This window comes from Orbicella faveolata, unplaced genomic scaffold, assembly GCF_042242905.1.
Source record: "Orbicella faveolata isolate gen_17 unplaced genomic scaffold, um_ofav_v1 contig_48, whole genome shotgun sequence".
Taxonomy (NCBI): Eukaryota; Metazoa; Cnidaria; class Anthozoa; order Scleractinia; family Merulinidae; genus Orbicella; species Orbicella faveolata.
In genome coordinates, this window is record NW_028301578.1 from 9,420,750 (window position 1) to 9,445,627 (window position 24,878).

General features: G+C 37.4%; 1 protein-coding gene and 1 pseudogene across 2 annotated transcripts in view; one reads left to right on the forward strand and one right to left on the reverse strand.

The window, feature by feature from the left end:
• The window catches only part of LOC149096434 (adenosine receptor A3-like), a 319,741-nt pseudogene that overhangs the window by 163,809 nt on the left and 131,054 nt on the right, over positions 1-24,878 (forward strand). The window lies entirely within an intron of this gene.
• Positions 152-23,490, reverse strand: LOC110048882 (uncharacterized). Its single transcript, XM_089280746.1, has 20 exons — positions 22,945-23,490; positions 18,791-18,903; positions 17,876-18,355; positions 16,987-17,145; positions 16,496-16,747; positions 15,374-15,553; positions 14,517-14,720; positions 13,895-14,137; positions 12,972-13,208; positions 11,627-11,803; positions 10,099-10,578; positions 9,055-9,213; positions 7,667-7,778; positions 7,142-7,250; positions 6,214-6,634; positions 5,655-5,896; positions 5,250-5,399; positions 4,369-4,548; positions 2,777-2,930; positions 152-2,066 (listed from the first exon to the last, which is right to left on the reverse strand). The coding sequence occupies exons 2-20, from the start codon at positions 18,879-18,881 to the stop codon at positions 1,705-1,707; spliced, it is 4,392 nt and encodes a 1,463-aa protein (XP_089136872.1). The 5' UTR covers positions 18,882-18,903; positions 22,945-23,490; the 3' UTR covers positions 152-1,704.

Consider the following 24,878-nt stretch of genomic DNA (forward strand, 5'->3'; position numbering starts at 1 on the left):
TAATGCGGATTTAATGCATGAATTAATTGTCTAACGGGAATGGAGTGACAAATCCAACCATCACTATACCTCATGGTATGAAGTACATACCATGAAGTAAAAACCACAAGTGAGAGAGTGACAACTACTCAACAATCTACAAGGAAACCTCTTCAACAAAAAGTTGTTTATATAATGGACTTTAAGTTAGTTTATCAAAACACTGTTATAGCTCTAAATTTACAAAAAATTCAATGCAAAAGGAGTTACATAAGAGAGACTCACTGGCTAATATTTAACAATCTACGAACAAATAAGTATCTCCTGTTAATATAAAAGCTGTTTCTACTGTATGCCTAAGGTTTACTACAAAATTGATAGATTCATATAACGTCTATATTAGGCCAGCTGACAACTGACGGTGATTGCATGTAAAAACACATCGTCCCTATTCAAGGAAGTTTAGCTGTAATAAGAACGGTATTTTTTTCTCCTCGAGCTCGTTACCGTTGACTGCGAAGTTTTCTGAAAAGGGATTGTACAAATATATTTTCTCGTGCCACATTTTTCTTTAGATATCGTTTCAGCTACATGTATAAAATCGAGAGGCATTTACATTTTTTGTTACTTTCTTTATCGAGTTACAAACAGTTTAAAGTTTTATGGCGGAACTGAAAAACATTTCCCGTTTAAAAAAAAAAATGCTGCGTTGTTTTTCCTTAAAAAATGTCTAAGTTCAAAGTTCTCGGTAGAATATACAACGGCAAGGCTGGTAGCAGCCAAGCCGTTGGGGCTGTACAATACTGCATTTTATTATCTTTGTCAGGGGCGTAGCTAGCCTTTAAGTCATTGAGCACGGGTTTAACAAGAATTTCCGTAAATGTTTTTTTTTAGTAGCCAAAAGGCCATATATATATATATTTACTATTCAATAGCGAATCACCGCCATATCAACGTTTTATTTTGAAAAACAAAATAACGACTTTGAATCATATACATGAAAAAATGCTGGAAGGTTGTTAACAAAGCAGAATTTTGAAATAGTTTTGCGAATGAAAATTTAGTTGACTGTTGTTGTTCTTTTTTTTTTAAGGCGTTGGAAAAATTTGGCATACGACTTATGCTGTACAATTTAGGCTTAAATTAAAAAAAAAAAAAAAAAACATGGCTGGCTACGCCCCACATTGTTGTTTTCCTGTACACCTGCGTAAACGAAATCCCTTGACTACCGAAACGGAGAACCAGAAAGGGCCAATTTGTCATCGTTTGGGCGAGGACTAAAGTAGCTAACAAATTGGCATTTCTAGAATAACTTTCTAGTTGCGAGCAAATTTATAACCTTCCCTTTTTCCTAGGAGAAACATTAATATTGCTTTAATTTGCTGTCACAGCGAGTTCCCTGAGATAATTTCCCAGCCATTCACCCAACAATAGAATGGGAGACTCGCCTGTAAGGAATTATGGTTTTTGTATTCAAGAAAACTAATTTAATATCCAGTCCAAGATGATGAATACAACTATCACGATTTCCTACAGGTTCGTCTCATAGCGGACATTGTCGATTGCATTGGCCGGTGGAATGTGAACGCAGGGCCTCATATACACCTTCAGAGAGGAAAAGGTAGTAAGGTTGATTCACAGGGCCGGCTACCAAAACAATGAACACAAACTTTTCGAAATTATGAAACATGTTCCCAGTCCAATGATTCCAAGTTCTATTCAAACTTAGCAGTTATTGTTTTGTGACGCAATTTCTCTCTGCAATGCTTTCATAGCTTCTGAGCAACCCACGAGACGCAAGGCGTCACACAGAGTTTTAATCGTTGCTACCTGAGGGCCTTGACTGTCCTTCCACTCTAAAAGCCCCTGGTAACACTTTTCACCAACCGAAGCGTTCTTGTAGTCCTCATCCAAATTTCTTATGATCGCCTCTTCGATGGACAGTTTTCGAAGAACGAGCTTCCACTTGACTCCGACATAGTGGCTAATACCACAGAGAATGTTTTCTGTTACCTGCTTGTCATCGCTTAGGCCCAGTGATGTGAAAAAGTGGTCACGTTGAACGTGTCCATTTTCTCTCCGAGAATCTAAAAAAAATATAATAATCAACTATTAATATGTCGTGCTCACTACATCTTGGATCACCCTGTAAAAACAGCTAGTGTATCAGGTCCCCTCCTGTAACATCTCAATGTATTGCCACTCAGCGGTATGGCCTAGCAAAAGGCCTATGTCTGAAATCTTTTGCTCGTGAATTTTCTTTTCTTTCCTATTTTTTTTTTTTTTTTTTTTTTTTCAACGCGCTCATCTCAGACAAATGGAACTGCAACAGCAAAAACTAAACAGCAGTCACATCAGCAATGTTTTATAAAGACTGGTATGCAAATGATTTTGCGAACAAATTGTAATTATATAGAAAGCTGTTTTAATTATCGTTAGCGTCTCGGTGATCTAGCTGATGTAACAGTGATTGTGCAAGTTCGTTTGTAACTCCTCATGTCTCCTGTAATCTTGTAGATCTTGTCTCGTCTTGTTTCGTTTCCTCTCATTTTCTTTTTCATGCGTTTTTGCTTGGAAGTTCGCTCATGTCACTTGTTTGTTTGTTTGTTTTTTTCTTAGTCTATTTGTTAGGAAATAACATCACTATACTTGCATTTTCTCAAAGCTCTTTTAATTGGGATTCCTTGCCAAAGGGCTCGGGAAATATTAAAAGAATGAGATATGTTTTCCGATTCTCTATAGGTGCTATTCGATAAACCATTTTCATTATGATGATAATTAAACCCTTGTTAAGAACCTGGTGATGATCGTCCTTCCTGATTGTGACTGTCACAGTCGTCATCCTCCTCTTCGGGCCCTGTCGAGGTTGAGCATCCAGCTATCGCGTGGGTGTTTCTAGAAGCAGTGACGCTTAGGCCCCCTGCTGCGGGCTTTCGCCGGATACTCTGCCGCTATAAAAACGAGCATAAAAATAATGCCAAGTTAGAATATAATACTAATCACCTTCGTAGAGTAGGAAGAGTTGTTTAGCACTTCTCCGGAAACAATATTACGTGAAACGCCAGCCTGCGCTACCTGCTGAAGTTGTCCCAAATTTCGGCTTTACCATGTTTATTCAAGTGTAATGTGCGAAAGTTTTTGAACTTTATCTGAAGTTTGTTTTCAAACAAGCCGGTGTGGAATGGGAAGTAGCTTGATTTTTCCATAGCATCCTTTTTTGACAGGCCTGTTTATTTATTTTCTTACTTTTTATCTTTTATTGCCATACTTTACGCTAACGTTTGAGTTACATTTTTTTTATTTTAAAGACGTTTTAGCATTGCTTAATTTGCTTAGTTGATTTGCATTTGATTTGAGTCATCTTTGGTGATGTGATTTCTTTCTCTTTATCATGTTAAAATAGCAGGAACTTCCCAAATCGCGAATCCAAGATAGCGGCTGCTTGTCACCATGAAGCGATCACCCCGTGTTGCTTAATTGGCATTCTAGAAACTCTCTAACTTTGAATATCACTGCTAATCTATTATTAAAGTTAGTTAGGGGCCGGATTTTCCCTTTTCCCCATCCCGCTTATAAAAGATGTAGTATAGACCAAAATAACCCGGTGTTTTCGAGTTGGCTTTGACAGTAACGATTTCCCAACTTCATGGTTCAAAATGACCAATCTAACCATTTTGGAAACATAGAGTTACATTTTCTGTCATCATGCCCCTGTTTCACGAATCACCATATAACCGAATCTAATCGAATCGAATCGGTCAAATTGACTCTCGAAGGCACAAGCTAACTCATCCCCCCACCGTGGTACAAGGAAAGGGGGTAGATGGAATCCCCCTAGGGTTCTCATTCTCTTAAGGCACAGTGAAATAAATTTACATTGATTAGATAGTCCCGAGCTTGCTCTACAAAATGATACCATGTTTGTTGGTTATGACGTTATATGACGTTATTTGACCCCCTTCTTAGCTCCATTATCTTGGATTTTCTATTTTCTTTAAAAGTCACTAAATAACGGAAATTAATACAAAATTAAGAATCAGAATGTTTATGAAAAGTAAAAATTGGTGAATTTCTAGAATTTGATGAAGAAAACTGAAAATAAAATACATTAATATGTCTAAAAAGTTGATTTCTGGCCAAAACTACATGAAATATGCGGTTGCGACAACAACGTATAAAATGAAGGACGCAAAATTGACATATCAATATTTCCGCGAAGGAGATAATTATTGATCATGCAGCTACTGAAAGTTTGAGCCCCTTAGAGTACATCATCTTTACAGAACTTCGGAAAACTTTATGAAGGTGGCATCCACTTCCATCCCTCCCCCCTTCTACGTCCGAGGGTGAAAGCTGGCTTCCTCTACTGTAGCAGGTACTTTCCTCTACCTTCAAAGGCGTAAACCCTGGATTCAAGTAGATTGAGTATTCTTGGTTGTAGCCCTCCTGTTGAAACTCCACCATACAAGAAAACCCGTTTACATCTCGACCATCCTCTGGTTTCACAGGAAAATCGCAGGCATTGTTAGAGCGAAATCCATTCCCACTGCCTTTCTCGTACTGGTATATCTACAGACGATAAGATATAACCAGCTGCTGAGTAATAACAACGTTTTAGATTAAAGAAAGGTATCAATTTGGCTGATGTTAAAAATTGAGAGGGAGTCGATATCAAAGAGACGAACAAATCAATGGCTTTTGCTGTTTTTCGCGGCTGTAAGAGGCTTCGAACTCCACGGGAGATTTGTTATGGGACAATTGAGTTAAGAAGAGAGCCAGGAGCCCAGTATTCCCTCGTTTGTAATTGAATGGAATGTGTATTAAAAGGTGTCGAAGAAACGCAAAAGCCGAAAGATTTGGCCACCGTTACACCAACTTACTTCCCTTTTTCTAGCCAATAAACAGTGTATGCATTAAGACAAAGATAATATGTAAAATTCGTGACACAACGCCTTTGGTACCAGAAGCTGATTAACAACAAGTAAAACCAAAAGGAGCCATAAGAAAAAAAATTTGCCATCTTTGCCAGTTGTTCGCAGTGTTAGCATGGGCTTTTTTAGCAAAAAAAAAGAAAGAAAGAAAGAAAGAAAAAAATACTAACCCAGATGAACCGATGATCCCGTGGTCGTAAATTAAAGTGACCACTATTCTGTTGTTCTTGGCCGACTTAATTGCCCACCTGTGACGCTAAGGAATCCTCCAAACAAATACCACATCGATTGTGAGTCTTAACATGATCCCGTTTTGGATTAAAAGACACAGTAAATTACCTGCGTGTCGTTGGTCTTGTCGAATTCCCATCCTTCTTCAAGCTTAGTGAGTTTTACTGTGATCACTTTGCTGTCACTGTACATTCTAAAGGGCTGCTCCCTGGCTACCCTCGAGTCAGGAAACCGTTCTCTATCTTTCAACTCCACGCGCTTGTGCAAAGAATAAGTAAATGAAAAAGATATTTAAGTGCGATACCAAATAAGTAAAGCCATTGAATGTCCTACAAAAAACATCTTGTACAAATAAGATCTGCAATTCTTTCTAGAGTAGTACCTTTTTATGCTCTTGTCATTTACTATCTTTGCTCAGAGCCGACTAATCCATCCATCCATCCATCCATCTATCTATCCATCCATCTATTCACCCTATCTTATGTTATGCCTATCGTTCAATCGATCACTTACCTTCTTAGAATCCTCGTTATCACTGTACACGAAGAATCGTAAGTAGATAAGGTCGCTTTTGGGATCCGGTCTGCTGGAAAAAACTGTCGCTCTCTTTCTCCTTGGCCCGCCACAAGCAAATATGCTCCAGAGTGAAAAAGTCTTGGTTTTTATGCGAATACAGTCTTTTCCCACTGTAAACCAAGACTTGCACTGACTGTTTTTCTCCGATTTACTAGGCACTTTCTCCCAGCTTAATCGACCTAGTATCAAACATTAGATGGACTATGATTTCCTGTTAACAACGATCAACTACAAGCCATGGTGATGTGGCTGTGCCAACGCGTAAAACCTATGTCAATGCCTATGCTGTTGCATTGTGCCTAAACATAACTTATAACTTATAACTTGTATGCATCTGTGTTTATGCTTATGTCTACACATATGCCATTCCCTGTGCAAGTGATTTCTACGTCTTCGTTTGGTATCAAGGGAGAGTATGATCTTTATGAGAGATGTTACCTCTCGTGTTGAATTAAGAAACGAGGACCCCTGGGTAAAACAAACAAACTAACATTACCTTCCAATTCAGCAGAAAAACTGCCACATCTATAGACAGTTATTGATTCCTTTTTTGCTTCTCTTAAGCAGAGGCAATGCGGAACGATAATTTCGACTGGCTTTGACAGGTGGATGTCATGAGGCCCGCATTCAACCACGGGAGAAATAAGAGTCTTATCGGGTGCCTCCGAGAAACCCTGCAACAATGGTGTCTCGTCTGAGAACACTCCAAAGAAGACATGTTGGTTTGTTCCAGCGGGAATCGCACCTCTAGGAACGATTATGCGTACGTTGGATTCCAATGGTGCACTCAACTCTCCTCCAGTACTAGTGAATGTGGCATCTGATTTTGTAATGTATTTTGGAACTGATGTGGTAAGGTGACTGTGTAGAGTTTCGTCGCTGCAGTTTGGTGGATACCGGTCCGCTTCATTTTCTATCTGAGAAAATAAAAATAGTAACCTCAAAATGGCATGATGAAGCCATGCTATGGCTGATGAGGGTGCTCAGACCTTTTAGCTGGTAGATATATAAATGAATTCTTTTCTTGTTCTCACAAATGATATTAAACGTTTTACAGCGGGAATTGTCTACATCATGCTCTACTGCAAGGTCTGTCGTTCACATTCCGTCTCATTAGTTCCCAATCTCAACCATACTTGCCTTGTCATTTGTTGGTTTATCAATTTATACTTGATTCGCGTTTCACTGCCCCACTAGACCACCATTCTGGAGCGGTTTTGCACTACTTAATGGAATAAAACACTAAATCTGCTGTAATCATTGATTAGCTGCTTCCGTTTTATCATCCAGACGACAAAGCCAGTTTAAATGGATTTTACTCTAAGGATGACTGCGATTTCGCTCTGAAACCAGACGACGTTCAAGGAGTGAACGTTTTTCGTTTTTCTTTTGCATGGTAGTAGAATATTTAATACTTAACCTACCTTAACCAAGGTTTCACTTTTTTCAAGGGAGAGAAGTGGAGACCTTGAAGAGCCGGCCACATTTTCCTCCGCTGTGTGAGCCAGATTGGATGTCATTCTTTTATCACGGTTGCAGTAGTAATATATCCAGTATATCGAGTATATATGGGAACTTAACCAAGTGAAAGAGACATAAATGACTAAACTAAACGCAAGTCTAGTAAGACGTTTTAAATCGAAATCTCGTCACTATTCCCCTTGACGACTCTGCTTTGCTGTCTTCTGTTATATTTCGATTATTCTACGCTATGCTATGCTATGCTATCCTATGCCGATGCTACGCTATACTATGCCGATGCTACACTATGCTATGCCATGCTACGCATACGTTCGTCTATGTTATGCTATCCTATGTTTTATGCTGTTAAGCGCTAAGCTAATTTCCGCTATGGTATGCTATGTTATGTTCTTCTTTCCAAGGCTCTAGGCTAAGCTAATTGTTGCCATGCTATTATATATTGTTCATATGGGCGCTGAAGAACTTACAGATAGCGTTTTTGAACGAAAACCATAACAATCAGAGCAATAAGTGCTAGGAGTCCTGCGACGGTGCTCGATATTATTTGGATTTGATTAGACCTCACTGTTTTTCTTCTCTCTGCGTAGAAATAATAAAACATCAGCAAAATTAATGGCAAGTCCTAACAGACGCGGCAAACGTGGATTGGAGAAATTCACGCTCAGCGTGATAGTGACGATACAACTGTGTCTTGTACCTCTTGGGAACGTTTGCGGACAATAATTTAAAGCTTTAAATGAAAGACTGTTCTTAAAACAAAACCTGGAATAAAAAGAGTGTTTTTATAGGGGAGGGGGCCGATGGGTTGTTGACATACCCATAACTTGTCTACGAAGAATCAGAAAACAGCCCTAAGAAATTACGCGGGCTTTATGTTTAAAAATCGTTCTTCTATTAATTAAACAATTAGATTATGAGCTCGAGATTTCTATCGCATGGAAATCGAGAGCGAATAATCTAATTGTTTTAGTATAAAGCCTCTAGTCGTTCAAAACTTTATCTCAATCCTCATCACAGACACTTCGAAAACGCCAAGAGGCTGCCGTCATTTTGTTAACAAGGATACACTGCTATGCTACTAACAATCTATTACAGAATAGATAGTGGATAGCGTAGCCAATCAGACAACGGCGTTCGTGATAGAACGCTAGTAGATTTATACTAAAGTTTGTTAGAAACACAGACTAGCTCGAGCTGTTGACGTAATGATGATGCGACCAAACATAATTTACATTTTGATGATCAAAGTAAACAAGTTGTATTTTTTTCCTCGCGTGCTTGTTTTCTTAAAAAATAGAACATGTTCCCCTTGCATCTATCGAGTTTTAGTATAAATCTACTAGCGTTCTATCACGAATGCCGTTCTCTGATTGGTTACGCTACTCGCTATCTATTTCTTGATAGATAGTGTTTCTTTTACTCGATAGAAACACGGTATATGTTTTCTATTTCTTAAATAGTGCATAACTCAATGCATTACTCCCCATCCTCAGAAAACACCTGAAACCGAAAGTACATCGTATTCCCAGAAGAAACCTGACACTCGCTCTCACGCGCCTCCAAACACGTGCTTACCCAGAACCCTCTTCTTTAGAAATCAAAATAACGCAATGGCATCGCACATGATGTGCGCACGCATTATGAATATGAAAAAAAAAGTGCCGACCCCTAAGTGATATACTAAAATTACGACAGAGATTTTTTAAGATACCTAAAACATGTACTGTGTTTTAAATAATAATAATAATAAAAAGATATACAAGATCCAGAACTCTTCAAGGTAATTCAGGTCAGCAAGAAACAAACAAACAAACAAACAAACAATCAAAGAAATAAAATGCCACTTCAAAATTACCATGACAATCTTCTGGCCATTTTGACGCCACTTTCCCTAAAGTTGATGTTCCGGACTGACAGTGGACACAGGAGGTCTGGGCCTCTTGATCTTGGTATTGGTCCACTGCACATGCTTGGCAACCAGTTTTGTTAAAATAGTATCCACGTGCACAATTTACTGAGAGATGAAGTCAAACAAATAGAACAGAAAGTAGATAGTATTAGTTTCAAGGTTAAAGCTACTGATACCAGACCTAAGTCTTACCGACCGGGCGTAAGCCGCACAAAGCATGTTTTTGACAAATGCACCCTACTAACTATTATAAATACTTTAGTTTTTAGTAAACTTTTTTATTGTTCGAACGTGTGGGCGAATACATCAAAAAGTAATATAAATAAATTACAAGGTATTCAGAACTTTGCCGCTCGAATTGCGACCAGTACACACAAATATGATCACATCACACCAGTTTTAAAAGAGCTTAAATGGCTACCAGTCACGACTCAGTTATATTTCAGGAGCGCTATCATGGCCTACAAATGTCTAACATCTCGCGTGCCGGAGTATCTGTCTTCCCAGTTCAGTAAGCGAGGAGAAATAAGCGGACGTGCCACAAGAAGTTCACAAATGCTGAACATTCCTCTTTTTAAGTCTGCCAGTGGTCAGAGAACGTTCTACTACAGAACAGTCAGTATCTGGAACTCCATGGATAGCTCTCTAAAAACTCTCGAGAAAGTATCTGCTTTTAAGTTTTATCTTAAACGTAAACTTATTAAGGATTTTATAGATTCCTAATTCTAGTTAATTAATCTTAATGAATCTTAGAGTTTTTAAGTAGTTTTAAATTATTATTGTATTGTCTTTGAAAAGCCTCTAAAGGGAAAGTCAATAAAGTATGTATGTGTGTATGTATGTAGGTGGGAGCGGAGGTCAGAGCAGGGGATCAGAACCCTCCCTTGCCACTCCCTTGCAAACTCCCAAACTATAAATCCAGATGTGTTTATCATTTCAATGTGATTCGAAAACAATCAAGAGAGTTGCTTACTTATGGCTAGGTCTTACCACATTTAATCCCTTTAAGAACTTGTCCTTTGTCGCAGCCAAGGCCTTTTACTCGTACCACTGGGGGTTTTGATGCGTCACATTTCAAAACAATTCCACCGATGTTCAGAGTCGGGTCTGTTTTATTCAGGGATGTAAGAACGTTACTTGATAGTCGCTGAGTTGTCTGGTTCAGGTCAACAAGGGAAGCATTGCTTGGAAGTGGGACTTTCACATCAAATGTCACAGTAAGAGGAACTTTAAAAGAATGTTCGCTGTAGGCTATGCGTCCTCTAATAAGCCTAATGCCCTGTTCTCCACATTCCACTTTGACATTTTCAATAGTGCACTTTTCATTTCCATTAAAGCTTCCAAGTTTACCCAAGTATTGAGTATAAAGCGGAATGGAATTGCTGGCGATTCGAGATTTCATTTCTTCTGTACACTTGACAGGTAGGTAATGAAGCTCCGTGGCGAGTAAGACTTTTGCTTGCTGTGCTCCTATAAAGACAAGTCAGAAATAAATTTACCTCGGCCAGCAAAACTAACATTTATTGAAAACTGAAAATAATAGTTGAAATTTATTTTTGTTCACAGAGGGTTTTGCTCGATCTTGTCCGATCGCTTTTCTTCTCATTAGAGGAAAACTTTGGCTGCACTTTGAAAAACTCGAACATTTAGAGAATTCTAAAAAGTACTAAGCGGAAAAACGTTGACGATTATTACGTCTAGTAATCAGCGTCAAAATAAACCTCGTTAGCAAAACTAACATTTATTGAAAACTGAAAATAATAGTTGAAATTTATTTTTGTTCACAGAGGGTTTTGCTCGATCTTGTGCGATCGCTTTTCTTCTCATAAGAGGAAAACTTTGGCTGCACTTTGAAAAACTCGAACATTTAGAGAATTCTAAAAAGTACTAAGCGGAAAAACGTTGACGATTATTACGTCTAGTAATCAGCGTCAAAATAAACGTCGTTAAAAAAAAAATTGTGCAGGGTGACTTATATTTTTTATTGGTAGTGACATGTTTCAAGCTAGCATTATTTCCTAATTGTTATATGAAGTAATTAACGAGATAAAATTTTAATTTTACTGATGCAATTCACCAGTCGTGCTTAACATGCGAACGTCAACTGTGTTTAGCGAAAATTCATCTGCATATGTAGATTTTTTTTCCCCAATTCTCCAACCCTTGCATCCTTTAATTCCAGTTCTTTTTCAGTCTCGATATGTTTTGGTTGAAATCCCCATGTTATTTATATCACTTTTATAGCCCCAAAGCTCAGTCTTACTAAAACGATTTCCTTTTATGAGCACATCAAGTAATTTCTATTTGAACGATTCGCCAGCTGACCATAAGCAAACTTGCTGCTTGATTGTAGTAAAAAACCACTCTCATCTGTCGATATTGCACAAATTTCCTAGTGCACCATTGGCAAAATAAGCAAGTTTTATGTATGTTCTATGCGCGACTGAGTATCACACGGGTCTCTGGGAGTTATAAATTACAGATTATTAAATAACAAATTGTCATTATTTATTCTTACCAGAGCAATCTGGCACTTTGCTTGAAGGCACCCATGCCTCTTTGATAGGACTACAGATATATGACTGTGGTTGATTGGTAGCGAAGTCATATCCAACATGGCACTGCAGGATGCAGGACGACTGATCACATGTTTTAGCTCCATTCAAGGGCGTTGGTAAATCTGGACACCGATTAGCTTTTCATGGAAAAAAAGAGCAATAATTATTTTTCTGTTTACGAACGACCCTCATTTTAAAACGACTGTTAGGACCAAATAATACTTTGCAATTATGACTTGATTGGACTTCGTCGGAATACTCATATGGTCGCCGCGTTTTCTTTTGTACTGTTTAGGTGGGAACTCCAGATTGAAAGCGACTTCAATACGTTTGGTATCATTAGAACTGCATCCAACGCAACTGAAATGTGACGTGTAAATTAGACTATATTTATTCTGAAGTTCTTGGAGACCCAGAAGAAGTTTTAGCTGGAGCGAAGGGAAGTCAACGTGGCTGTATTAACTCGTCATATTTTTCAACAATTTTGTTTTTCTCTACTTTTTACTTATATCAGTTTTAAAGTTTCGGTCTTCCTAGGAAATTTTCGCCAGAATAAAACTTCACTCTCGGAAAATCTTTACTATATCGCGAAGAAAATCCAAATTTAAAGGAAAAAACTCCATGTTTCGTATTCTAGTTTCACATTATGTTTTCAGTGTTTTGACACGATAGCCACGTAGCAGCTGGTCATACAGGTGCTGATTAATAATGATAATAGGACTGAGTGGAGTCCAATTCGATCAGTCTGTAATCGTACGAGTGGTTAACAAAATCGGACGACCGCGAAGCGGGAGTCCGATTTGTTAATCACGAGTATGATTATAGACTGATCGAATTGGACAACATGATGTCCCGTTACCAATTGATCATAACAATTACAGTTTCCCACAAAATTAAAAGTTTTATTTGGAAAAGAGCTCTTTTTTAAATATCATGATTAAAATAACGGAGACTAGCTTGCAAAATGGCTATTAAGTTTCTTTCAAAACAGTCACCGGAGCAGTCACCTCCACAATTTTACAAAGCCAGTCTCTTGAATTGGTTACTATAATTAATGAAATCAATGTTGTTATTGGTGGATTTAGTGGGGAGGACTTAAAGTGATTGGCTCCTGCAACTGTCCGATTACAGTTGTCCGATTACAGCCAACTGTTAGATTACACTGTCCGAATACAATTTTTCAGATTAGTTAGAGCAAAATAGAGCAGTTTGTGCACCAATCACATTTGAGTAAATTGTAATTATTATGATTAATTGTGGAAAAACATATAAACACATATTGTTACCCTAAAAGGCTTTACATACCACCAATGATTACTTGGAAATGGCACTGGGCGGTATTTCCTGCTTTATCTGATGCAGTATAAGTTATGTTGTGTTCTCCCCATGTGAACTCGCTTCCATTTGGTCTGCTTGTTTTAAATAAGTGAACGCCAACATTATCTGTGATGATGACTCCTGGAAAAAATACCTTCGTCCATTTCTCTTTAGACGTCTTATAGATGTCATCGGGACAGTTTGCAATCCTAGGCGGCTCAAGATCTGTTTTTTCATTGAAAAAAAAAATGCTTAATGTCTCCTTACAAGATGATCATTTTATTTGAATAATTTATTCAGCGAGTTCAGAATATTTCATTAATAATCAAACATGCAATGCTTTTGGCAAAGCTGATTCTAGAAGTGAGCAGGATGCTTGTGCCCTATGACCTTGGTAAATAGCCAGGCTGCCCTTGAGTCTCTCTAAGCTCAATGGTTGGAGCACCCGACCAGTAATTGAGAGAACGTTTGAATCCCGTCAGGATCTCAGATTTTTTTTATTTAGTTATTTTTTTTTTCTATTTTTTGTCGATCGCATCACTGCGGTATAAATATTAACTAATTCACGACACTCTACCAAGGTCCTAAAATTTGAACACTTGTTCAACATGCTTGTGCATTTTTAACAAAAAAAAAAGAAAAAAAACGATTGACTTTTTAATTTAATTATACTGAATTGTCCCAGTCACACACTCGTGATTTTTTGTTTGTTTTTGTTTGTTTGTTTATTTGTTTGTTTTCCTAGAGGTGTAATCGTCCTACCTAAATTACTGTACATAATACATACCGCTTCTTTAAAGGCAATTAAACGATGATGATGATGATGTTTATGACGATGGTGATGATCATGATGATCATGATGTTGCATGAATGTTACTGTTTGATATCACACAGATGATTGCAATATGTACCTTTGACATGAATGAAAAAAGCACAGCTTGTGCTCAGACCAGATGAGTCGGTCACTTTGTATGTAATGTACTTTTTACCAACATCCAGCTTTTGTGGAGGCCGTAAACCGGTGAGCGTCAGGGGCTCGTTAGAGTTGTCGGTGGGCACTGGTATCTGCCAAGTCACAATTGCATATGATTGGCCAGGCCTTGTGGGGATATTTTCCATATCAGATGGACACGTGATGCCGGGAGCTTGGATATCTGTTGATAAAACAGTTTATTTGAAATACATGTTGATCTGAGATCCAATAAGAGAGGGAGTAAGCCTTTTTTGATAGAAAACGATTGAAGAAATTGAATTTCAACACAGTTGTCGATAACGTGTATTTGAAACGTATAGAAAACTAATCCTCAGATCTGCCAAGGCCATGCGACAGGACATTATCCGTGTTTGCCACTAATTTTTTTTTCTTTTTTTTTTGTTGTCGTTGTTGTGATTGTGGATGTTGCCACAGTCATACTCGCTTACTTCACAGAGATTAAAACTAGGAAACATTATTTCGTTTTCTTGATTTAAAAACACCAGGAAATGGCAATAATGTGTAGGTCAGTGGCTCTGCTGTCACTTATTTTGTCGTACCTTTACAAATTGTCTTTGTGGTATCATCGCTCCACGATCCACTTTCAAGGCAGGTTACCATTGGTACGCCCTCAAGTTGATAACCGACCGTAACATTGCACATAAAATAACACTCAGTTTTATAATGTGCACCAGAAGGTATCTGGCAAGCACTTGGAGATACCATTCCATAAGATGGCGCTTCGATGCTTGGACATTTGACGACTGATTGGAAAGGAAAAAAAAATAATTGTAAACAAATATTAATACTGTAAATATAAAATTGTTGCTGCTTTTCCCAAAGCTTTAAAGCCTGTTTCACACTTGTGAGACAATCTCAACCCTAAAGTATTAAGCACAAGCATGAGCACAAGAAACAAAAGATGTTAATGTTTCTTCATTAGTGTTACGCAAATCTAACAAGTGCTAAACAGGCCTAAAAGTCTGCTTGGAGCCAAGTTTATCATAGCGCAGCAATTACATTGAGTGTTACTCCTGGCATTTATTTTACCGGCTTCCATTTATACGCCTGGGTGAAAAGAGGCACAGTGAGGGTAGTGTCTCTTTCCAGGAGAAGGCTCGATCTGCAGTCCAGCGCGCTACCGACTATTGACAATTTTAACAAGAGGCAACGATGACGTAAGTACTTTTAATTTTGTAAGAAAATGTAATATTCTGAGTTCAAAGGTCAAATTCAATTTCACTACTGTTGAAAGAAAACTTTCGCATGGCTGCAAGCATAACGAAATCGATATCCTCATATTTGAAAGATAAAAGAATGGTATCTTCACTGCGCAGGACGAAAAAAACAAATCGAATTTTAGGAACTAAAAGAAATATCGGTATTTCATCGATATCTATAAAATAAAAATACTTACTGTTACATGTAGTCACGTTGCCTGACCATGTTCCATCTGGTCTACAAGAGCGCAAAGGCGATCCAGCCATTCGGTATCCTGTGTCACAAGCAAGGGAAGCCTGGGAACCAAATGCGGATCCGCATGAAAGAGAGGCTATAGATCCATGAATTGGTGGCTGGAGGACTGGGCATGATTTTCCTAAGAATGAGCATGTTTTCCTTTAATATATGTTTAACAAAAGCCTCTCAGATAGGAAATTGAGCAGTTTCAGTTTTTAGTGAACAATTTAAAAACTCTGCACCAGAATAATTTGCGGTATATCATTATCCTTTTTGCATTTTCTAAAAGCTAAAGATATAAATAGTTGCCTGAAATAACACCAAAACCAATTATCCGTAAGAACTCGAGAAAATAAAATTCGAAGTTAAGAGAAATTGTGGGAGCGCAGGTGAAATTTCATTGTCAGTTTCATTTAATTTCTCTAGTATTTTTGTGTGTTTCATATGAACTTCAAAATTTGTTGTCGACATTTGGCGTTGTTAGAAATGATTTCTTTTGAGACGATATTTAAAACAGCCGCATAGAAATTGCCGATATACAATGTAAATAACCTCGGTACAATGTTTTTGTCCACTTGTTACTCGAAATTCTGCAGGATTCCTTCTTAAACCATACTTAAGTCCTAGCTCTATTAGGAGACTTTCCAAATCCGAACTAGCATTTTACGACGATTAGACCAAATAACAAAACTCGAAACAAAACATTTTTTGTTGGCTCTTGTGTGTTTTACAGGCATTGTGAAAGAACAAAATATTCTTAAGTGCGTCATAGTGAATCAAACTGCAATTTAATGTTACTTTTATGGTGACCCTTACACGGCTCTTACTACTGAATTGTTTGGGCTGGTCAGTTTTACATTGTATACAAGAATATGAAATGTTTTCAAAGCTACTTAATCGGCTCACATGGCTCTGACTAAAACACATTCAAACAAAACCCATTAAATGGAGAAGATAATTCACTAAATGTAATAACTTTTTTTATGATTTATGATAATTATGATAATTGTTAATTAAGATCATTTTAGTTAACAATTTTGATAATTTACTTTTATTCATAACAACAAATGCGGTGACTCACTTGCAACCTGCACTACAAAAGTGCAATTAGCTTGATTTCCACTGTTGTCTATCGCGGAATACAGTACATTGTACAGGCCGATACTAAGGTTGACAGGAGGTCGAATGGCAGGGTAGCTAATAGACACGTGACCAGAATTGTCAGTTGCCATTGGCTCTTTCCATCGTCGTAACGTACGATGAGACGAACATTTACCGGTGTAGAACACCTTATTGCCCGGGCATGTGTTATTGAAGGAAGGTGGAGTGTTATCTGTAAACGACCAAAACAGTTCAACTTGTCAAATGAGCAAAATCGCTGCAGCTGATTATCAGCAACAGTGGCTTACACTACCTTAAAAATTATTTAAAACACTTTTTTCTTAACGTGTTGTAGCCAGTAGACTTTGCTCAACAACATTAGATTTAGAAATTCAAAAGGTGTTAAGTTATTGAGAAACAGAACCGCTAAAACTAATCCATCATAGACCTAAAATGTCAGTTCCAAGTTACCTCGACAGTCTTCAGGCCTTTTTGATGCCACTTGTCCTAAAGTTGATGTTCCAGACGGACATGGAACACAGGATGTCTGGGCCTCTTGATGTTGATATTGGTCCACTGCACATGGCTGACAATCAGAGGTATCCAGGAAGTATCCCGGTGGACAACTTACTGAGAGATGAGACAAATAGAAAAGAAAGTTACAATTGAGTTAATTAACACTACTGAAATTGATTCAAATTGATGAAAAACCGTCTAATCACACCTTATCTCTGGTATCTGAACAACATAACTACGTTACTCGAAGTGCATCCCTGCAACACTTAAATCCCGGTTTCTCCAGAATAAATATAAGGAAATTTTGCCCCACTGTTATTGGATGTTATTATTGGAATGACTTTCCTTTATCTATACGTAACTTAGCGACTAGAAAACGTTTTAAAAAAGCACTCTTCCAGTATTATTTTGCTCAGTATTAATTAATTCATACCTCTTCCTCTCCTATGCATGTTAAGTTAACTTTTTTACCCTAATTATTATTGTCAATTAAACAAGGGCATCTAATTAGCTTGCTATATTTTTGCCCTTTTCCATTTCTCCTCTTACTTGTTTACTTTATATTTATCTTTGTAATTTTAGAATGGAATAAAGAAAGAAAGAAAGAAAGAAAGAAAGAAAGAAAAAAGTCTTTTGCGACCGTAGGGCAAGCGGAATCCTCCCTTAGTTCAAACTTCCCATCTCCCTGTTCGCAACTGCAAGAACGTAGACTAATGACAAGGGTGTAAGGGATCTTAAGGTCGTCAGCACAAGATAAGGCGTACACAAAAATCTTGGATCTTATATTTGAACATAGTAGGATAAAAACAAACGCGAGTTCTAGTTGCTTATATTCAGGTCTTACCACAATTTGTCCCTTTAAGAACTTTTCCTTTGTCACAGACGAGACCAACTATGCGTACCACTGCTGGTTTTGATAAGTCATATTCCAAAGCAACCCCACTGATGTTTAAAGGCAGATCTGTTTCATTCAGGGATGCTAGAATGGTACTTGATATCTGTTGAGTTGTCTGGTTCAGACCAACCACGGATGTATTGCTTGGCAGGGGAACTCTTAAAGCGAATTTTACCGTGAGAGGGACATTAAAAACCTGTTGGACATAAACTATGTCCCTTCTGCGCAGAGTAATGCTCCGTTCTCCGCATTCCACTTGGACATTTTCAATGGCGCATTTTTCTCTTCCATCACAACCTCCAATAGTACCCAAGAGTTGTGTAAAAAGTTCTATGAAGCTGCTGGCGAAGAAGGCGTGCTTTTCTTCCGTACATTGTTTGGCTAGATAGTGAAGTTCTGAAGTAAATAAAGCTTTTGCTTGGCGTTTTTCTGTAAAGACAAATCACATGAATTAACTCTCCAGGTAATAACTGAAGCGGCTAACGGGCGAAACTAACCATTTACTGGCATAATTCCATAATTTTGCCCGAAGCTGGACAACAATTTATCAGTCGCGCTTAAAAGGGGAGCAGTTCATGGGTGAAAATTCGTCATTGAATTTTAAGCCATTTTTCTCTATCCCCTCCTCCAAGTCTTCTGCGAACAATAAATTGTCTGAAGTGTCTGAATCATGGATTATTTCCTTGTCCCTTTATCATTATCCTTGTCCTTGTCCTTGTCCCTGTCCTTGTCATTATCATAATTATTTATTTCCTTTTTTGTTATTTTTTTGTCGTTAAATGGGGTTTTTCCTAACTACCTGTTGGTCATGATTTTGTTGCTAAGGAGGACTCTAGTAGTCCGCAACTATGCATGTCAAGTTACCTTTCTTGATGGTTATAATTTGCATGTTAACATCAAGCGCCAGGAAAAACAGCAAGCAAATCCAGCACCCGATGGCACTCATGACACTCATGACTATATCGGAAATCGTCTTCCTGCGTAAGGCAAAAAGGTAAAATAATGTTACCAAAGTAGTAGAGAAAGTTGCGCGGCGTTTTCGCACAAAAGTATCACGGAAAAGAAACAGAACAAAGTAGTCCTTTGCAAGAATTCCAGCTATATGACAAATGTAAATCTATCTATTCTAGCTAATTACCTCACTTACAGGTCACGTTTGGCTTACGGGATAAATAAACGAAATATCGCAAAAAATCTTGTTCTACGCTTGTCACCTAAAATTTTAAATGGCTGCCACTATTTCGGCTAAAAGTGCATATGGAATACATTCCGTCGGAAGTAAATTAAGTGGCTTAGCTATAGTCACATTTCAGATCAGAATAATTTGGTGCGAAAGGACTGTTCATTGCTTCGTTGCTTGATAGGGACTTATCAACCCTTATTCGCAAGTTTATATCTAGATTTTTACTGCTTCAAACGATGTTCTCGAAAGACTGAAAATCTAAAAATATATCTTATAAATTTTATCATGTACGTTAACGTTCCAAAAATGCCTTCTGTTTGTTTATATATAATATTTTAGAGCATGTACATAGGCCGTGTTTTCACGAGCGGTTTTTCAGGTCTCTTAGCGAGTGACAACCGGAAATCCCGTGAAAACAGTTACTTTTCTAACTCAAGCGTCGTGAAAATATAAACACAAATTTATTAACTTGTAAAAAAACTGCTAATTGCTTGTTCTGGTGTGTCATCTATTGGTTAAGGATATAAAAGGAACACGTTTCAATGAGTATTAGTGAAGTATAACTATTGCTGCACTTTCCACCCTAAACAGTCGTTCTAGCTGCTTGAAGCATCAAATGTCTTCCACCCCACTCAAAAACAACTCCTGATTAAATTAAGTTCTTAATTAGAACGATGAAATCACGCTACTAACTTGAGCCTGACAAATTAAGCCTGACCCAAAAGACTATATTTTCGAAGCCAGTGGTTGCGTGAGCTGGCAATGGCTTCATTCACTTCGTAGAAGAGCAACGGGCAAACAACCGTGATAATATCAAAAGGATGTTGGTTAGTACAGAGCTCGCAAGCCTCGTGCATTTAGTGGGAGGCTCATGGAAATGAATTTGGCGCTTCGCTATTTTGCCGGATTCTTCCTCAGTTGTTGAAATATCAACTCAAGAAGAGCTCTGCATAAACAGGTATCTACACAGTTTACGAGCGAGTGTCTCGTTTAAAACCATACAATAACTGAACTAAATTTTCATATCCAGCCCTTTTTAAGTTGAAATTAGCTAGAAACGAACCTGTAGTTACTGAAATCCAAAGCCGTCAGAAGAGAGTACTACGCCGGCATATTAGTTCAAAACGAAACAGAAAGTTAGAAATTGTAGACAGTGGCGTGTTGATATTAAGACGTCATTTCAAGGTCAATGTCTCTTTTGATATGTGACGACACGTTTTGCTTCCTATCCTGGCCAAATAAGGACATTGTGTGTCGTTAGGGGTAGGACTCCTGGTAACATACTGTTATTGAAAAGAAACTTAAGTAGCGATGAAATTGATTGGCTGTTAGCAAATCCCAAAATTAGCGTAACTTGACTCAAGTAACCGATATTTATTGACAAGATCGCTTTTTACTGATTCCTCGAAGTTTGAAAAAGAGAAGGTTTTCAAATTTTCACTAATCGAGTTCCATCTTTTGGGGGCTGTAAATCTTACGTCGAATATTCCATAATTGTCCTTACCTTAGGTAAAGTATAGAACATATTAGAAGCACTTCTTGTATTATAGTTATGTCTTTTATTGACTTGAGTGAAGGAAGTATCAAACACAGATGGTGGACGTCTACTCTGAAATTTATACATAAAGACTGCAATATTAAGAAAGACAAGGTCAGGCACTTTATCAATATTTAATTGTTTGAGAATTGGACTAGAGTGCTCATGAAATTTAGAGAAAGTCATCACTCTCATTGCTCTCTTTTTTTAAAAATAAACAAAGGCTTGGTAGTTGAAGAATAGGTGTTACCCAAAAAATTAAACCATGGGTAAAGAAGTAGATAGATAGATAGATAGATCATATAGAAGTGATATATTGTTAGGCATAATATAGTTTAACCAGGATATCTGAATTTACATAATAACAAAGTTTAGAAAGAATCCCAATAATTCGCTTCATCTTATAGCAATATAGCCTACTTGACTTTTCCATGATAAATTAGAAAAAAAATTATAATATAACCTAGATATTTTATTGAATACTCTTGGTTTATGTTTGTGCCATTTAAAGAGAGTGTGACATGAAAAAGTAACTTTCTTTCTGGAGGGTAGACAATGACAAAGTTTGACTTATTAATATTAAGTGAAAGTTTGTTGGCACTTAACCAAGTATGAATATGTACTAGTTCATTGTATACTTTGCATTCAAGGACTTTAAGATTTTTGTGTTTATAAAGGAGATTGGCATCATTTGTAAACAGATGAAAATCTAGAATTTCAGAGCAGTTACTAAAATCATTGCACTGTTTGCAATAAATTACTTTATTCTTCTCCAAAAATTCTAATATTCTCTTACGCAATAGCTTTTCTGACAGTTCATGAATACATTGAGAGAATAGAAACGGGACGATAATTATGTAGACTTGCTTGTTCACCCTTTTTAAAAACAGGGTTAACCTTAGCTATTTTGAATAAATCTGGGACAATTCTAGTAGAAAAGGACGCATTGAATATAATTTTTTGAGGTGCAGACATAACATGTTTGGTAGCTTTTAAAATAGCAACTGGTATGCTGTAAGGCCCTGTAGACTAGCCCAATAATTTCATTTTCAATTTCAACTGCTGCTGTGGGAAATAGAAAGAAACTATCTTGGGATGGAACTGTGAGATACTAAAGGGGGGATTTATTCACACTAGGAATATTCTTTGTCAAATTATATCCAATTATAGCAAAGAAATTGTTAAAAGCATCAGCAGCCATTGACCTAAGATTATTTATTTCAAGATCCTCGACAAATAATTTAGTGGGAGTAGAGTCAGATCTAAGATTAACAAGTTGTTTTATCCCCTTCCACACTTTCTTAAAATCAGACACATTTACATGGAAATAATTATTATGATAATTGTTTTACTTAATTTTAATAAGTGATTAATTTTATTTCTATAAACTTTGAATTTAGTGCGATAATATACAGAGTTAGTTGAAATATACATGTATTTCTTGAAAAGTTTGGTTTTTGTTTTGAATTAGACCCTTAGGCTTAAAGAGGTGGTTATCCATGGCTTAGATGTCATTTTTAATTCACGTTTAGAGAGTTGTATGAGAGGGATATGAGTATCACTTATGTCAGAGATTCTGGTGTAAAAAGAATCAAACATCAATCTCAGTGAGACCCACTATTGAGAAAAGCAAATATAATTCAGAGAGCATAAATGTTGCAAACTATCAAGGTTGAATGACAAGCTCCTAATATTGCAGTACGTGCAAAGCAGAAAAGCATTTGTCAGAAAAATATTCATTTATGTAATGATTATCATGGAATTTATGAGAATTATAGTACTGAAAACTCATATGAATCTTCGAGGTAGAATCGAGTTACAAACAGTGACAAGAATTTCAAAAGGATGGAAGAGGGCCGGCGTATGTAACTGATGTTGTTAGTGGCTCAAAGACTTCCTCTAGAAGATCCCTTTTCGTGCTGAATACCTGGATGTTCAGGAACATTGCGGACTCCAGGAAGATATTTACTTGTTCCACGCAGTCTGTTTTGAAAGGTTTAATGACGTCCAGGTTTATTTTCGAAAAAAAAAAAAATTTGTCGACATCGTTTTTGCGAAAGTTAATGCCCTTTCTTCATTTTCCCTGTACGAATTCGTTAAATACCGGGTCGTCAAAATCGTTTCGCGAAATCATGTCATCCACATGCAGTTTTGACTAAACACCGTCCATCGCGTTGCCTTCGTCAGTGCTCTGAAACTCATTTCATTTGCTCAGTGATACACGCTGAGGTAGATTTTTTAGAATTCTAACATGTATGTTTGCTGATCTAGTTACTTGTGTATAAGTTACGTACTCACAATTCTTTGGAACAGCTTCAAGATTCCTCCAGCTTCGACAGCCTCTTGCCTACGCGTTTGGACCGGAAGATGGGAAAGCGAAAGTCTTCCTCGTTACTTGTATAAACATAAGAAAAGGGGTTTTTCCCGTTCTTGTGAAACTAATGGACCACAGTTAACTACGGTCGTAGTCGTAGTTCCTTCCCATACTAGGAAGCTTTTTCGCCAAGCTACAACAGCTGTTGGAGCCAGCCAGAATTATGTCCATGCAGTCTTTGTGAGTATCCCTGTTGGTCTTCCAATTGATAGCTTGCTGACTGGATTTGTTCTGTGCGTTTGATTATTGAATCCAGAATTATCTAGAAGCAACTACTCGGCGATGATTGATTGTCGGAATTGATTATACGATAACGTTTCCGCTTTCTGATTAGGGACAAAACCCTTTGAAGGAGATAAATCCCTGTGCCCTGAAAGGTCATTTCTCATAAATGCATGATCCCTTTACAGCTTACTAGACACCATAGTCTAACATCTTATCTCAAAGTGTCACTTGTTTACTGCGCAGAAATCCACTGGCAAACCAAACAAGTGTAACGCAAGGGATACGCTAGATCAAATTGGCAGTATACTTTTTCACTTACGTTTTTTTATAAAGACAATTTGATCTGACGCAATCTAGCCCGATTTGACCCTTATTGACAAAGCTTTTGTTTTCTTGATTTTAATTGCCATGTTTGCTTATTCTCGGAAAGTATGCATTATATTATAGTTTTTTGTTTGTTTGTTTGTTTGTTTTTTGTCGGCTCATCGTTTCGCTCTGTATTTAAGCCAATGTTTAGCTTAAATCTGTTGTTTGTTGCTTTATTTCAGTGATTGTAATGATACTGATATCGGAGGAATCGAAAAACAGTCAGTAATTTTTCAGCACAAAAATTATATTCTTCAAAATTTCGCAAATTTTAACCTCGTAGAGTGTAAAGAGTGTGTAGAATACAAGCGTTTCCTGTGGTAGCATAACGTTACTTCAAAATTGGCAGTTATATATAAAGACATTTGACGAATGCCCAAAATCACCATTAATGAGATTCAAAGGCGCTTATTCAACAATCTACGAACGAATAACTTTTTAAAGAGTTGTTTATATAAAAGGCCTATGAAATATCGAAAGTAATGACTCCACCTAGTTTACTTCAAAATTGACAGGTAAATGTAAGGCTTAGGCCAATTGAAAGCTGACGGTCACAGAAGAAACAGCTCTATAATCGATATTGGTCGATCGGATGAACACATGATAAATGTACTATACCTTATTCTGAACTTTTCCGAGAAAGAAATCGTAACCCTTCTTTGTGGTAGAGTTTTCTTTGGTTACCTTATCAGCTATGAAATTCTGAATTATTCGCATTTCATCGCTTGCTTTATCGAGGTACAGCTGTACAAACAGTTGAATATTTGTGCCTTAAGTGAAAAATAAATTTCTTGTGAAAATCATGCACCCATAAGTTTGTTAACTTGTACACCTCGGCTATTAAACCGGGATGCTTTACCAAGGAGCCTGAACTCTACCTTAATTAATCGACGACGTCACCTACGAAAAAAACATTCTCTGGAAATTTATCGATCCAGGTATCTTGCACCCAAACAGCAGAAAGGGCAAAAAGTAGGCTGATGTAACCAGCAAGTGATGCACGTCTCGTGCTTGCGTCGAAACAAGACAAAATGGAAGGACTAGGCTGACAACCACCCAACGTTTGCTGTTGTATGATCAAGGAGAAAATTACAATATTGGTCTCTTTAGCTTAAACGGTTTGTTTTACCGTTTCAGACCGCGTGATATTCTGTAGATAATTTGTCTTTGATGCATTTAAAAATGATTCATTTATATACACGCGAAAACCCGTATTTGATAATTTAAAAGCAAGAATTCCCAAGAGTATCATCACATGGTCTAAAGT